The 16,050-nt window shown below is 44.0% G+C and overlaps 1 protein-coding gene across 1 annotated transcript; it reads right to left on the bottom strand.

The window, feature by feature from the left end:
- Positions 1 to 985: 985 nt before the first annotated feature.
- Positions 986 to 14,716, bottom strand: LOC121290010 (transmembrane emp24 domain-containing protein 4-like). The gene is made up of 5 exons (XM_041210132.1): positions 14,522 to 14,716; positions 9,965 to 10,065; positions 7,447 to 7,572; positions 5,190 to 5,336; positions 986 to 3,033 (listed from the first exon to the last, which is right to left on the bottom strand). The coding sequence occupies exons 1-5, from the start codon at positions 14,655 to 14,657 to the stop codon at positions 2,884 to 2,886; spliced, it is 660 nt and encodes a 219-aa protein (XP_041066066.1). The 5' UTR covers positions 14,658 to 14,716; the 3' UTR covers positions 986 to 2,883.
- Between the last annotated feature and the right edge of the window lie 1,334 nt (positions 14,717 to 16,050).

Raw genomic sequence — 16,050 nt, 5'->3', positions numbered from 1 at the left:
TCTCTCGAGAGGGATCAATTCTGTAGGTCCTTCCCACTACCTGCTTTCCTCTCTCTGGGACTTGCTGCTGCCTCTGACTGGAACTGGGGGTAGGGTGTCTAAATCATTGCCATCTGCCTGTTTCATTCTGCTGCAAACTTCAAGCTTTCAATACTTGGGAGATCCTCAGCGAAGCTTCTAGCCCTGTAGGCGCCAATAATTATAACAAAACAGTCAGCTTGCGCCATCCAAAAACACCAAAGGGAGCAGCACTGGGCGAGAATGGGAATAAATCAAACATTAAGTGTTCATAAAATAACATATTATTGTATCTAAACAGTGAAAACTATACTCAAAAGAAGCTTAGTTTTAATGTTGAACTTTGGAAATTTAATTGCTGACGCGTCAGAAAGGTGAAAGGTCAGCTGGGTCACAACTAGTATGGACCTTAGTGCGATGGCTGCCAATCAACAGTCAGAAAGAGCTGAGACGATCTGAGGGACCAGAGAGATGGTGTTAGGCTAAATTGTGGGGCAAGCACCAGCAGGGGACCCCCTAAAATCTTCTCCCAGACTCAAGTCGAGAACCCTTGCTTTATTCAACTGCAGCATCTTGTTATCCCCAAGAGAGGAAACATTCACCTCCTGTCTGAGTGGACATGAACCTAGATTTGCAAGGTGAAAGGGCAGAACTCACAAGTGGTCTTTACACCTTTAAATCAAACTACAATGTTAAAATATTTCCTTAATCTTATTTGGAAAATAATGAAATGGCTTTTTCTCAGTCCTGACTTTTCTTATGAACCTTGAACTCACTGTTGTTGGTGATATTAGCAGTGGACCACTTAACTTGTTTGTAGGTATTCCTGAAACAGATTAACACCTTCATTAAAATAGCAGATCAAAAAATGGATGAGTGCATTAAGTTTCCGTTAATACTGACAACCATAATTTTGAGGCGATGTTCTTGGCATGATTAATCACAGTCAAGTAATGTCACACAGGTATATGTTTTAAAACAATATTGTTTAAGAAATTTATTTCAAATTTGGATATCTTTCCCTCGTCCAATGATGTAATAAGTTGTGCCAAAAGGGCCATAGTGTGAGGAACAGCAGGGATGGGACAAACCAGGGCTAACTAAAAGCAGCAACAAGTTCTCAGGATACAAGACACCTGAATACATTTCCAGTGTAGCACCTTCCTTTGTCCATGCATGAACCATTGCATCTAACACCACAGGTTCTTAACACAGTGCATCACAGAACAGCAAAATCAGAGCTCCATATAACACAATCTGCAACAAGACCGGTGACGGCACAGAGCGAGTGTTGGAAAGGAGCTGTTAGCAAACCGCAGTATTCACAGAAATAGCTGATCTATGCTATTCACAGGGTATAACTTATTTAATATGATAGAAGACAATATGATGAAGGCCAAGAGATAATTTTAAATCCTGCTTGCCTGATGGAAATTGAGCAGGAAAATTGGCCACTGCAACTGACGTGCACTGATCCCACGGCCTATCCCATGGTTTGAACACTCACCAGAAAACCATGGAACCACCTTCTTTAAATGGACATATCACTGATATAATGGGGCCTGATTGCTATTTTAACCCAAAGTCTGGATGAAGGAAGCCGTGGCAAGGTAAAGTGAGAAGAGAAGTGATGGCCAGAAGAGGCCCAGAAAGGTCCTTGGGACAGGAAAAAAAATGAGGTGTTCCTCTGGGTCCCACAAGAAAACCAAGGAAGCCTCCTAACAGCCAACCAGTTCATGGTCCTGCCTGGTTCAGGCATGAGAATGTTGAGGACTGTGCAGCTGAGTCCCAAGAATTCAAATCTCCTGGAACTCCAGCTGTGAAGATGTGGGTGGTTAACCATTCACTTCATACACACACACAAACATCATTCGCACAGGAGTTAAAATCAAACCTTTTAAATTTTTCTTTTGACTCCTCAAATAAACAGGCCCTTTGGACAACAAAAGAAAGGTCACTTAAAGTGTGACAAGACACACTGAATTCTGGATTCCTTCCCATTCCCTTCATCACTTGGTACACATACACACAGCTAATATTTTCAAAAGTAAGCAAAGCTAATCACCGATTCCAAACCTTCACCATGCAATTATTCTCAGAAATAGAGACAAGAAATCATCGGGAGAGGAGGATTGTCCTGTTGAGTAAACAAATCCGAGTCCAAGGTTTCCTTTTACAAGGTGGCTGTGAAAAAATTCTTTCCTTCAATACTTGTTCATCAATTTATTTAAAACGAGAAGATGTCGTCATGTTTGCTCCTACAGTTTGGTTGGTTTTCAGGAAATTATGAGAATTTAGCCAGAATCTTCAGAAATAAAATTTAAGAGCTGGAGGGAGTACTATTCTCTGGGTTCTGACTAATGGGCAAATGAAGGAAGGAAGATGATCTGGTCAAAAATCTGAACAACTCAGAAATGTGAAACATGCCAGTGATGCTGCATTTTAACCCCCCCCCAATCGATGGTATTTTGTGAAAATTTGGCAAAATAAAACCCAAAGAACTCTTTGAGATCGTCAAGTCCTACAGACAGACTTGTTATGACTTTTCATGGATCTGAAATACATGATTATCTGGGAATAAAAATCTCTTTAGAAAGAAGCTCCCACCTTCGGTCAACAATCACAGGTTAACGATGAAGCAACATTTTTTTGCAGATATAACAGGGATCCCTGCACTAACTGTTCCATGACAGTCTCACTCACACAACCATTATTATAAGATATGTAACCAAACATTGTCCCCTTCAATTTCTAGAAGAGCTTCAAGTATCACATGTACAAAGTCACATTAAGTAGCGAGTCAGTGAGGATGGAGGGTTGACTTTTCATTGCTGTGTTCTTGCAATGATGGCAGGTGACAGACATCTACACCAGTTTCTTAGCCTCAAAGAAGCTCTTCAGATGCTTCATTTGCCAGATTCCAGTTAGGATTAGGATAATTGTCTGTGCGATCGACCACCACAGGACACGTTGGTTCGTGCTTTCGCTTGTCTGCCGAAATCGCTCTTCCCTATACTGCACGAGACAGTGAAAACAAGACCAAAAGAAGGCAAATCAGCCACAAACTTTCACTGCACAAGTGCAGAAACAAGCTATTAGACAAGACCAAGCATGAAACCACCAGGCTCAGTTGACAAGGTCACTGAGTGAAAGTCCCACATTCAATGCTAGTCTGTGCTGAACTAGCTGATCTGAATCGGGGCAGCAGGTAATACAAACATAGCAAAAACAGAATTACCTGGAAAAACTCAGCAGGTCTGGCAGCATCGGCGGAGAAGAAAAGAGTTGACGTTTCGAGTCCTCATGACCCTTCTTTTGAGGACTCGAAACGTCAACTCTTTTCTTCTCCGCCGATGATGCCAGACCTGCTGAGTTTTTCCAGGTAATTCTGTTTTTGTTTTGGATTTCCAGCATCCGCAGTTTTTTTGTTTTTAATACAAACATAGCAGCTGACAGTAAACAGCCTGAAAAGTGTGAGGTGATATACTTTGGAAGGAGTAATTTGACAAGGAAGTATTCAATGAATGGCATGACACTAGGAAGTTCTGAGGAACAAAGGGACCTTGGCCTATGTGTCCATAGATCTCTGAAGGCGGAGGGGCATGTTAGTGGGGTGGTGAAAAAGGCATTTGGGACACTTGCCTTTATCAATCAAGGCATAGATTACAAAAGTAGGGAGGTCATGTTGGAGTTGAATAGAACCTTGGTGAGGCTACAGCTGGAGTACTGTGTGCAGTTCTGGTCGCCACATTATAGGAAGGATGTGAATGCACTGGAGGGGGCACAGAGGAGATTCGCCAGCATGTTGCCTGGGGGGAAACATTTAAGTTATTAAGAGAGGTTGGATAGACTTGGGTTGTTTTCGTTGGAGCAGAGAAGACTGAGGGGTGACCTGATCGGAGGTGTACAAGATTATGAGGGACATGCACAGGGTGGATAGGGAGCAGCTGTTCCACTTAGTTGAAGGGTCAGTCACGAGGGGACACAAGTTCAAGGCGAGGAGCAGGAGGTTTGGGGGGGGATGTGAGGAAAAACGTTTTTATCTAGAGGGTGGTGACGGTCTGGAATGCACTGCCTGGGAGGGTGGTGGAGGCGGGTTGCCTCACATCCTTGAAAAAGTGCGTGGATGAGCACTTGGCATGTCATAACATTCAAGGCTATGGGCCAAGTGCTGGTAAATGGGATTAGGTAGATAGGTCAGGTGCTTCTCTCGTGTCGGTACAGACTCGATGGGCTAAAGGGCCTCTTCTGCACTGTGTGATTCTGGGCCGAGTGGCATAGTTCCTTGCTGTAACTTATATTTACATTTCTAATTGTTGTAGAGAGTACCACAATAGGTCTCTGCATCCCTTGGTTGCGGGGGGAGTGGGGGGTGAATCTACCATTATTGATTGCAATCCAGCTGGATCACTGCAAAGGGTCTGTCAGATTAGGACAAGATTAAGCCTGACGCCCTCCATAGTTGAGCTTCCTGATATTCACCGTTTGGCTCACACCTCGAGAACAGCCAGCTGGGTGAGATACTGGAAGCTGCCATTGTGTATGGAACCCATAACTCAACAACAGTCAGTGCCTCTTCTGGGAAGCAAAATACAATGGCTAGATATTCATATGGATTTAAAAATCCTGAACATATCAGCGATCTGTAAAATAACTGGTAACGACAATAATTCGGGTCACACAATCCAGACTAAGTGGGAGTGCGTATTATTGCTCTAAATGTGGAAACTCTACATGGTTTGGTGCAATTATAACACAAAAACAGGGACTGGCAACTGGGTTAAATGGAGTCGCAGATCGATCACAATACACAAACCTCAGTAAAACATTTACTGTGAAAAACTTTTCAAGTCACCCGGTACAAGTTAGAAATTGTGCTGAACACGTTCAACACATCTCAGGATGTGCATCATGTTTAATAACCAGTGGAATGCTGCCTCAATACATGTTTCCATCTGCAGTCTACTTCTGAACTAAATTCAGTGACTCTCAGTTGTTATAGGTGAAGGTCCAGCCAGAGGCTGCTGAGCTAGCTGGAGGTCCATTTCTCTCATTCCTGCTACAGCACATCACGAGTGGTGTTTGATTTTCTGATTTCAACCATTCCAAAAAATCATCCCTGTATATTCTGAAAGGGGCAATTGCATGTGCACTGCTTGATGTTCACTCACCCTCTGGTAGTTCTGTTCTTTTTGAATTTGTTCAACCTGGTCCAGCAGCTGCCTCACTCGCAGCTGCAGTTCAGTCAATTTATCCTTTGCAGCAATTTCTGGGTAGTTGTTGGCATGTTCCCCCACTTGGATGTCAAGGTGCACTCGCTAAACCAGAGAGGCAGGGAGAGAGAGTGAGAGAGAGAAAAGAGTTCATTGGAGATATATAGTTAATGTTACACTTGAATAATATCACAATAACTCCACCCAACCTGCCTTTCCTGAAAGCACTCGCTCAATGATGAGGTACCAATTCACGCGTATTGGCACATTCACTGATATCTCACACAAGTGTCAATCACCAAACTAGTCAAATGCGTTGTCAGCGGGGTATTCAGCCATGGAAGCATCATAGCAGAGCACAAACCTGTCTTCACCTATTGTTTCCTTTTATTCATTCATGGGATGCGAGTGTCGCTGGCAAGGCCAACATTTATTGTTCAACTTTAACTGCCCCTAAGTTGAGTGGCTTGCTGGGCTATTTCATGGGCATGAAAGAGTCAACCATACTGCTATGGGTATGGAGTCAAAGCTAAGCCAGACCAGGTGACAACTGCAGATTTCCTTCCCTACAGTCAATCAGATGGGTTTCATGGTCACTAACTTCTTATTTCCATATTTACTTATTTAAAACTCATGCGTCCAGGCCTCTGAGTTACTTGTCAACTAACATCTGTGCAGCATGGAGTCTCAAGATAGTGGGTTGGAGCAGAAAATTCCTCTCCCTGAGCTAGTGTCAGTGATGGCGATTAAAAAAGAAAGGCTTGAATTGATACATTTATTTCTTTTCACAACCATCAGATGTTTTACAGCCAATGAAGGACTTTTTCCAAGTGTGGTCACTTGTAAAGCCCAAACTGCTGTGATGTGATGATGACCACAAAACGTTTTTTTGTGATGTTAATTGAGGGAAAAATATTGGCCTGGGCTCCAGAAATAATTCTCTTGCTTTTCTTTGAAATAGTGACATGGACGAATCTTTTAAATTCATCCAAGTAGGCAGATGGATCCTGGATTTAATGTCTCATCTGAAAGGCAGCACCTCTAACAATGCAATCTCCCTCAGCGCTGCACTTCAGCACAGCCTTCATTTTTCTGCTCAAGCCCTTGTGTGGGATTTGAAACCAGAATTTTGTCTTACTTTTTTTTAATATTCATTTATGGGATGTGGACGTCGCCGGCTAGGTCAGCATTTATTGCCCATCCCTGGCTGCTCGAGGTGGTGGTGGTGAGCTGCCTTCTTAAACCGCTGCAGTTCCCGTGGTGTAGATACACCTACAGTGCTGTTCAGGAGAGAATTTCAGGATTTTGACCCAGTGACAGTGAAGGAACAGCAATATATTTCCAAGTCATGATGGTGAGTGGCTTGGTGGGGAACTTACAGTGTTGGAAGAGAGGGGAACTTCTAGTGTGCTATCAAATCAGTGCCAGCTGACAGTAATAGCTCTGGTTGAAATCAGTGGTTTGGTGTTAAGACAGACAGACTAAAGACTGGTTCATTCCTGGTCTGTATGACTCAGTACTACATACGTGGTGCAGAACGATGAAATGTGGGTTGCTAAAGTACTGAAGGATACTTTGCCTCCCATGGGACCATGACAGCATTAGCCAAACAAAGTCAAGTTTGATGAAGCAAAAAAAAAAGCGCAAGAATCAATATAGAAATTAGAAATATGCATTTATGCTGGAAATATTTTGTAAAAAGTCTGGAGCTTGCTGTGTATCAGAGTGCTAGGAGAGCATGTAGATCCTGATATCAGTTCTGGTCCCACAGTCAGTGACCTGAGCAGTGTTCATAAAGTACACAAAATTTAGCTGGTCTTTACAGACAGGTTTATTTATAACGTTATATCAATGCAAATACTGAAAATATTTTGTATTTAGGGACTCCTACAGATGTTGTGTAAAGGACAAGATAATGAACCTCTCATTGGGATGAGGTGAACAAACCAATATACAAACCAGCAGAAAAACATTAGTTAGCTTAAGAATCACTGCTGGCTCAAGGAGGAACACAACATCAAAACAGAGCTTTAAGTATTAAAACTGGTCCAACAGCTAAACATATGCCACACAGTCCATCCCATACAATGTATAGATTTCAGTTTCACATTGAAATAAATGCAGCAGGGCACAAACAACACCAGCAGCTTAATTCTTTTTGAATGGGGTGCCCTACCATTAAATCGCACTATTGTACCCAATGTCCAACCCTTACCAGTTTGCCACCTGCAAACAGTGACATCTTTGTGGAGTTGGAGTGCAGGCAGATCTGATGCTCACCCGGAGTGTGTGACGTGAAGGTAAATCGTCCCTCTGAGCCATACTGTCTGGAGAGGATAACCTGGGAATTGGAAAAAGCAGTCAATCTACAGGGGAGAAGTAGAAAAATGCTTATTCTGTCTGACGCAAAACACAACTGAGCTAGCAGCCAAGTGTGAGAAAGGAACTGAACTCTTGTACTTCTAAATCTGAGAATAACTTTCCATATTAAGGATATTCAGGTAACATTCTGCTTCTCTAAAGTGACTGACTCTTTCTGGGGTGTGGTTCTAAATGTAACAGGCAATTTTACCACAGATCCCCGACCTTATCTGCTCACATGCACTTTCCACCACGGGTCAACGGAGAGAGGTCAGGTCCCTGGTTGGCTTTCCGCTCCCGAAAGCAAGTGCACTGAGATCAATCACAATTCTTCCACTGCCACCTCATCTGAGGTGGGCCATCTCAGAGCACAACTTCCTGATCTGCATTTTTTTTCAAATTTCTTTTCATTCTTTCATGGGATGTGGGCATCACTAGCATGACCTACATTTGCTGCCCATTCCTAACTGCCCTTGATAAGGTGGTGCCTTCCTGAACCGCTGCAGTCGAAATGGTGCAGGTGCACTTACAATGCCATTACGAGTTTGACCCAGTGACAGTGAAGGAACGGTGATATATATCCAAGGCAGGATGGTGAGCAGCTTGGAGGGGAACCTCCAAGTAGTGGTGTTCCCATGTGCCTGCTGTCCTCGTCCTTCTAGATGGTAGTGGTTGTGGGTTTGGAAAGTGCTGTCCAAGGAGGCTTGGTGAGTTCATGCAGTGCAACTTGTAGATGGTACACACTGTTACCACTAAGCGTCGGTGATGGAGGGACTGAATGTTTACAGAAGTGGTGCCAATCAGATGCTGTGTCCTGAAGGTTGTCAAACTTCTTGAGTGTTGCTGGAGCTGCACTCATCCAGGCAAGTGGAATATATTCCATCACACTCCTGACTTGTGCCTTGTAGTTGGTGGACAGACTTTGTGGAGTCAGTAGGCGAGTTAATCACAGACCTGCTTTAGTGGCCAGTGTTTATAAGGCTGGTCCAGTTCAGTTTCTGGTCAATGGTAACCCCAGGATGAATTCAGTGATGATAATGCCATTGAATGTCAAGGAAAGATGGTTAGATTCTCTCTGGTCAGAGATGGTCACTGCCTGGCATCAATGTTACTTGCCACTATCAGCCCAAGCTTGAATGTTGGCTAGGTCTGCATATGTACACGGACTGCTTCGGTATCTAAGGAGTCACAAATGGTACTGAACATTGTCTACTGATAATTGCACACTCTCACTTCTGGCCTCCTGAATTGGTGGTGGTGGTGGTGGTGGTGGTGGAGGAGGAGAGGAGGAGGGGGGGGGGTGGGTTCAGTGAGCATTTGAAGGTGGCTGAGGTAGGATACTATCTTGAGGAATTCCTGTGGCCACTTATTGGGACATAGATGATGGGCCTCCAACAACCATAACCATCTTCCTTTGTACTAGATATGACGACAGCCAATGTAGAGCTTCCCTGCTGCTTCCCATCAATTTCAACTTTTCCAGGGCTCCTTGGTGCCACACGCAGTCAAATGCTGCCTTCATCTCAAGGGCAGTCACTCTCACCTCGCCTCAAGTTCAGCTCTTATGTCCATATTTGAACCAAGGCTGTAATGAGATCAGGATCTAAGTGGTTCTGTCACGCTCATCAGCATCATGCTACCCATCTATGCGGCTCTGCTCTAATTACTTTCAATTAGTCTGATCCCATTTGCAAAGGATTTCTACCTGGAATATCTCTCCAGTTGTGCTTAGCAATGTAGCCCCATATTGAAAGATACTTTAGTAACATAGGAACTTCCGTGACATAGAATAATTTGGCATTTCACTGGAAGTCATAAATTGTAAGTAAACTCAACAATCACATAAATCATTTTCAAGTCCTCATTCTTTAGTATGAGATCTGAAACTAATTATACTCTGCAAGATGAAACAATCATCTGTGCCCACTCCAATATTTTAGATGGAATGCTGTGGATTGTTTAAAATGTGTTCAGCTGAGCCAGGTGACTGATAACGAATTCCCCCAGCAGTCTACCACAAATACAGGAACTCAGCACATACATCTCTAACATGGGAGTCTGTGCTCCTGCACTGGAGCCCATCGGATAGGAGAAAGAAGATTTTCCGTTGAATTTCCATGCCCGGTTAATGACAACGCACCACTTTAGTCACATCAAAACAGGATTTAATTACTTCCTGTCACATGACACGATGTAATTTTATGTCATGAGCAACTTTACATAGCCGAGGTAAAATACCATACAACCTCTGATCAAAGTCACTTCTGCACATTATTTGAAAATCATTCCCTTGAACAAGGGCAGTTCTCGGCTTTAACCATATTACTTTCCAAACTCTGATATATACACGCTAACTCCAGGTTGCACCCTACCTTGAAGTCCGGATCGCGCACTTCCACATGCATGCCCAATCCTGGGGTCGAGGGCAGAAAAGATTCTGACTGCTTATCCCACAGCTGAGTCCGGTAATTACCTGGATTAAAATGTTTGTAAAAGGCATTACATAGAACGTACAGCACAGAAACAGTCTATGCCAGTGTTTATGCTATGCACCCTGCTTCATTTCACCCGATCATCATAACCTTCCATTCCTTTCTTCCTCATGTTTATCCAGCTTTTCTTTAAATGCATCTTGCTACTCTCCTCTACCATTTCCTGTGGAAGCACATTCGATTCTAGCCACTTTCTAGATGAGAAAGTTTCCCCTGCGTTGCTTATTAGATTTATTAGTGACTAACTTTTATTTGTGGAGCCGAGTTGTCTGCCCACAAATTACTTTCACTGGTTCCAGGAGACTGTTAAAGAGATTCCTGCCCGTGGAAAGGTGGGCACACGCTCTATGCAGCCGCTCTATGGGATTACAATTTAGGGGAGTTCTGTTTTTACACACAGCTTCATTACCAATAAGCTCAACCCAACCTGCAAAAAAGTCAGTCGTTGGTATGTGATACAGGATGGACTCATTATGTGTCTGCGTTAATAAAAAGGATGTCATTCATCAGTCCAAGTTCACAAATCAAGAATTGGCTTCAGTTATACATCGCTGCTATGGATGAAATGTTGAGTATTCTCCAGTGGGACTGTCATAAAATAAAACAGTTGTTAGCATTCAGATCAGTTATCTAAGCTGGTATTTATATCCAAAAGAACCATTATGGTGTAATTATAGACCATAGCCCTTCTCTGGTAATATTTTCCTGTATTTCAATTATCATCCACTGCTAGGTTCAGTGATCGCATTCTCATCAGTCAGAAATTCACAGGTTCAACACACTTCATCGGCACCCAACCACCAACTCAAATATGCACTCTCTGCAGCAGTGGCGCACGTTGGCTGCAGTGAGTATCATCTCCAAAGTGCACTGCAGCAACTCACCAAGGCTTCTGAGACAGTACCTCTCAAACCCACAACCTCTACTACCTCAAAGGTCGAAGGCAGCAGACACATGGGAACACCACCACCTCCAAGCTCCCCTCCAAGTGACACACCATCCTGAATTGGAAGTGTTATAGCCATTCTTTCATTGTCACTGGATTAGAATCTTGGAACTCCCAACATAATACTACTGTGGTAAACCTCCCCCATGTGGAATTTGGCAGTTATAAGAAAACAGCTTGTCACCGGCACCCTCTTAAGTGCAATTAAGAATGGGCTGGGCAACACAAGTTGCTCTTGCCAGCACCCACATCCACAGGAACATAGGCAAGTGAATGAATAAATAAAAAAACAGCAGCACCTGAGCAGTAGATAAATCCAGCTAATACTTCAGTGCAGTACTAAGAGATTTCTACATGGTTTATCAAAGACTTAGCCATTCCATGCCCGTTGCAGTGGATGTAAAAGATTCTCGGCACTGATATGAAGAAGAGCAGGCAGCCAATATTCATCCCTTAACCAACCACCAAAATTGATTAATTGGCCATGCATCTCATTGCACCATGAGTAATTGAAGAACTACTTTCTTTCAAATAGAATACTCTGTTCTTTATATTTCTTTATGGGGTTTTGATAACTGGCAACCACTTTGAATTGGTTATTGTTTGCGAGTGCTTTAATTGGTTACTGAATGGTGGTAGCTATTTGTTCACTGAGTGTGCATGTCAAGTACATTCACCCTGTATTGCGTAGGCACATGTAGGGCGTTTTGAAATAAAAAGTAGTGTATGTGACTGAAACACCTGTAACAGCCACACGCATGGCCGATCAGTCACACATGGATATCAATGTTTAAAAGGATTGTCAGAAAAGATTGCCCATGAACTTCAAGAAATTTGCTTTAGCTAAATTTTCTGACAAACTGTGGCAGAGAAGTATGATGTCATGGACAGGACTGTTTTCATTCTATTAAAATAGACCAGCAACTGCAGAAAAAAATCCAGTGACTGGGCGAAACATTTAAAAGGCACGTATTTGCTTTAAAGGTGTCAATGAAACAGTTTAAGATTATCAGCTTGTGCAGAAAAAGTATGGGACATTACACCTGTGGTCTTCTTCTGCTGTTTCTGGTTTACAAGAACATTGATTGTTGAAATAAAGACATTAATGTATTCTCGATCCGATGGAAAAGAGTAATTATGAATAAGAAGTGGACACCGATGTGCTCAACGACAAAATTAAAGCTCCATACTGTTCAAAGTACACAAAAGTATCTGCTATTTGGCTGAGTAACAATCTTTCACTGACAGCCCAAGGTAGTGGCTACAAACTCCTAACATTCACAACATCAGACAGCAAGTCTGAACTTGGTGATTTTTATCCAATGCCTCAAATTACAATTATAATATATAACAAATTAGGTGGGAAATATAAAACTGGATACATGTTTTGAATAATGAAAATCTTTCTCCTATCCACTTCATTCAGCTAAAATATCTGGTGCAGTTTGAAAATGTGTTAAAGCTGCTACCCTAACCTCAATGGCTTGCTGTTTGAATTTCTCTCCCAGTGACAGCCTGACCACAGAGACACATCTCTAATTTGGGCGGTTTATCTGGAATCCTTTGTTTTACTTTGAGTTAAGGATACATTTCAAAACATCACTATCTTATATTTTCAATGTCTAGGACACAGGGTAGACAGTGAGAGGTTGTTTCTGCTCGCTGGGGAAGCTAAAACACAGGGGCACAGTCTCAGGCTAAGGAGATGATCATTTAGGACTGAGATGGGAGGAAATTTCTTCACTCAAAGATTTGTAAATCTTTGGAATTCTCTGCCCAAGAGGGTTGTGGGTGCTGCATCGTCGAACACACTTAAGGTTGGGATAGTCAGGCTTTTGGTCTCTCAGGGAATATGGGGATATGGGGAGCTCATGGGAAAAGTGAAGTTGAAGTCCAACATTAGCCATCATCACACTGATTGGCAGAGCAGGCTCAATGAACTGTTACAGAGATTACAAAATATACTAAGAGGGGCAGATGAAGTGCGAGATCTTGGCGTACAAGTACACAGGTCCCGGAAGGCAGCAGTTCAAGTAGACAAGGTTGTACAGAAGGCATATGGAATGCTCTCCTTCATTGGCAGAGGTATAGAATATAAAAGTAAGGATATAATGTTGGAATTGTATAAAACACTGATGAGGCCACAACTGGAGTATTGTGTGCAGTTCTGGTCACCACATTACAGGAAGGATGTAATAGCTCCAGAGAGAGTGCAGAGGTGGTTTACAAGAATGTTGCCAGGGTTAGAAAAGTGTAGCTATGAGGAGAGATTGGATAGGTTGGGGTTATTTTCCCTGGAACAAAGAAGGCCTAGAGGTGATGTGATTGAAGTGTACAAAATTATGAGGGGAATAGATCGAGTGGACAGGATAAAATTGTTTCCCTTGATGCAGAAGTCTAGAACCAGGGGACATAGATTTAAGATCAGTGGCAGAAGGTGTAGGGGGGACATGAGGAAGAATTGTTTTACGGAGGGGCCAGTGGGTGTGTGGAATTCGCTGTCCAAGTTGATGGTAGAGGCAGAAACTCTAAACTCTTTTAAAAAGTACCTGGATCTGCACCTAAAGTGTTGTAAGCTGCAGGGCTATGGGCCGGGTGCAGGAAGGTGGGATTAGAAAGGGCACGTGGATGCCTTCGGGCTGGCATGGACAAGATGGGCCAAATGGCCTTCTACTGCGCTGTAACTTTTCTATGGTTCTATGGTCTTCGCCTGCTCCTAGCACTTGCGTGAGAATTTTCATTCTCCCAAACAAGAAGATGCCAGGCAGGCAGTCTCTTTTTTTTATTCTTTCAGGGAATGTAGGCTTCGCTGGTTGGGCAGCATTTATTGCCCATCCCTAGTTGCCCTTGAAAAGGTGGTGGTGAGCTGCCTTCTTGAACTGCTGCGGTCCCTGTGGTGTAGGTGCATCCACAGTGCTGTTAGCAAGGGAGTTCCAGGGTTTTGACCCAGTGACAGTGAAAGAACGGCGATATATTTCCTTGTGCTAACCCGTAGGGGATGCGCTGAGTTAGGTATCAAATGGTATGGGTTGTTTCTACCGTGATGCACACAGGCTCGGTACCGCTCAACGTCAGCCCTGACAGAACACACTGTCCCCAAAGTCAAGCAATGTAGGGCACTCATTCCAGGGCGTGGGCAGCCATTCTTTGTTCGGCACCACAATGCAGGTGAGATGCCGAGGCCAGTGCCATGTATGCGGTGCCAATCCTGGGGACTGATAATCAGTCCTAGCCATTCAGGGACACAATGCCCAGTGCTAGCAGTAAGGGACGTGATGCTCAATGCCAGCCAGTTGGGAGGAACACTGCCCAGTGACATCTGGTGGGGGGCACAATACCAGGTGCCAGCCAGCAGGGGCAGTGACAACCAGTGCCAACAGGTGGGGGGCGCTCTCGCTCCCACAGGGTTTCCAGCCTTTCCTGAAGCGGTTGTTGTCCCAGCTGATGACGTTGCGCTGCCTGTATCTCGAGCCTCGGGCCGCGCTACTCACCGATCACCATAGTCTCATCAGGGATCTCTTCTATGAAGCATTTTTTCTCAGTCTCCCCGATGTGGAAGTAGATTCCACGCGAGAGGCCGAGCTGAATGCACAGCCACGCCGACAAAACGGCACCACTCCACCACATCCCGACAAGCTACTCGGAATCGCCGCACTGCGCCTGCGTCCCGGAACCAGGACACGAGCGTTTGCGTTATCCAGCGACGACGAGGAAAGCAGTCCGCATGCGCACCCCGAAGGGCGGAGGGGCGGGGGGGGTGGTGAGGTGAGTTGGGGTGGGCAGCGCGCCGAGGTTGCGCATGCCTCATCAGACTAAAGTGCGCATGCTTGTATCCAGCACTGGAATCACATTGCGCATGCATTTTGTAAGGTTGCCACCCTCTCCAGGAATGACATGGAGTCTGCAGCAGTTATTTCTTTCAAGTTCTCATCCAAATTTCCTTCTGAAAGCACTGATTGTCATCACTTCCATGTTTGGTGAATTTCAGGTCATTACCACTCGCTGCATAATACATTTCTTCCTCGTTTGGTTCTCGACCCCTTTTGCCAATGCACCACTTAAATGTGCTGAATCTGCAAACCATATTTTCCTGTCTCATCCACTGTCAATGCATAACTGTACAAGACATTGCATAAGACAAACATGGACTAGTTTGCATCATGTCGAAAAAAGGGGATGGCAGAGGGAGAAACGCTGATCCGCAGGCTGTGACTGCATCCATTCCTAAGAGAAAAATCATTTGGGCGTGAAAGAATGTTTTTCTTCCAGTTTTCTTGAACACTTCTGTTCATTGGTGATAAAATATAAACACTTGCATTTATATTGCTCCCTTCACAATCTTATAACTTCGCAAAATGCTTTACTGTCAATTAAGTTCTGAAGTGTGGTCACAGTTGTCATGTGGGAAGCATGGTAGCCAATTTGCACACAGCAAGCTCCCACAAAGAGTACTATAATAGTAAAACAAAAACAGAATTACCTGGAAAAACTCAGCAGGTCTGGCAGCATCGGTGGAGAAGAAAAGATTTGACGTTTCGAGTCCTCATGACCCTTTGACAGAACTTGAGTGAATCCAAGAAAGGGGTGAAATATAAGCCGGTTTAAGGTGTGTGAGGTGGGGGGGGGGGGGGGGGTGGTTTGGGTGGGGGGAAAGAAGTGGAGGGGGTTGGTGTGGTTGTAGGGACAAACAAGCAGTGATAGAAGCAGATCATCAAAAGATGTCACAAACAACAGAACAAAAGAACACATAGGTGTTAAAGTTGGTGATATTATCTAAACAAATGTGCTAATTAAGAATGGATGGTAGGGCACTCAAGGTATAGCTCCACTATTGTTCTGTTCTTTGTTGATCTGCTTCTATCACTGCTTGTTTGTCCCTACAACCACACCAACCCCCTCCACTTCTCTCCCCCCACCCAAACCACGCACCCCCCCCCCCCACCCCCCCCACCTCACACACCTTAAACCGGCTTATATTTCACCCCTTTCTTGGATTCATTCAAGTTCTGTGGAAGGGTCA

This window comes from Carcharodon carcharias, chromosome 17 (assembly GCF_017639515.1).
Source record: "Carcharodon carcharias isolate sCarCar2 chromosome 17, sCarCar2.pri, whole genome shotgun sequence".
Taxonomy (NCBI): Eukaryota; Metazoa; Chordata; class Chondrichthyes; order Lamniformes; family Lamnidae; genus Carcharodon; species Carcharodon carcharias.
The sequence above is the reverse complement of the archived record's forward strand: the minus strand, read 5'-3'. Positions and strand labels throughout refer to the sequence as shown.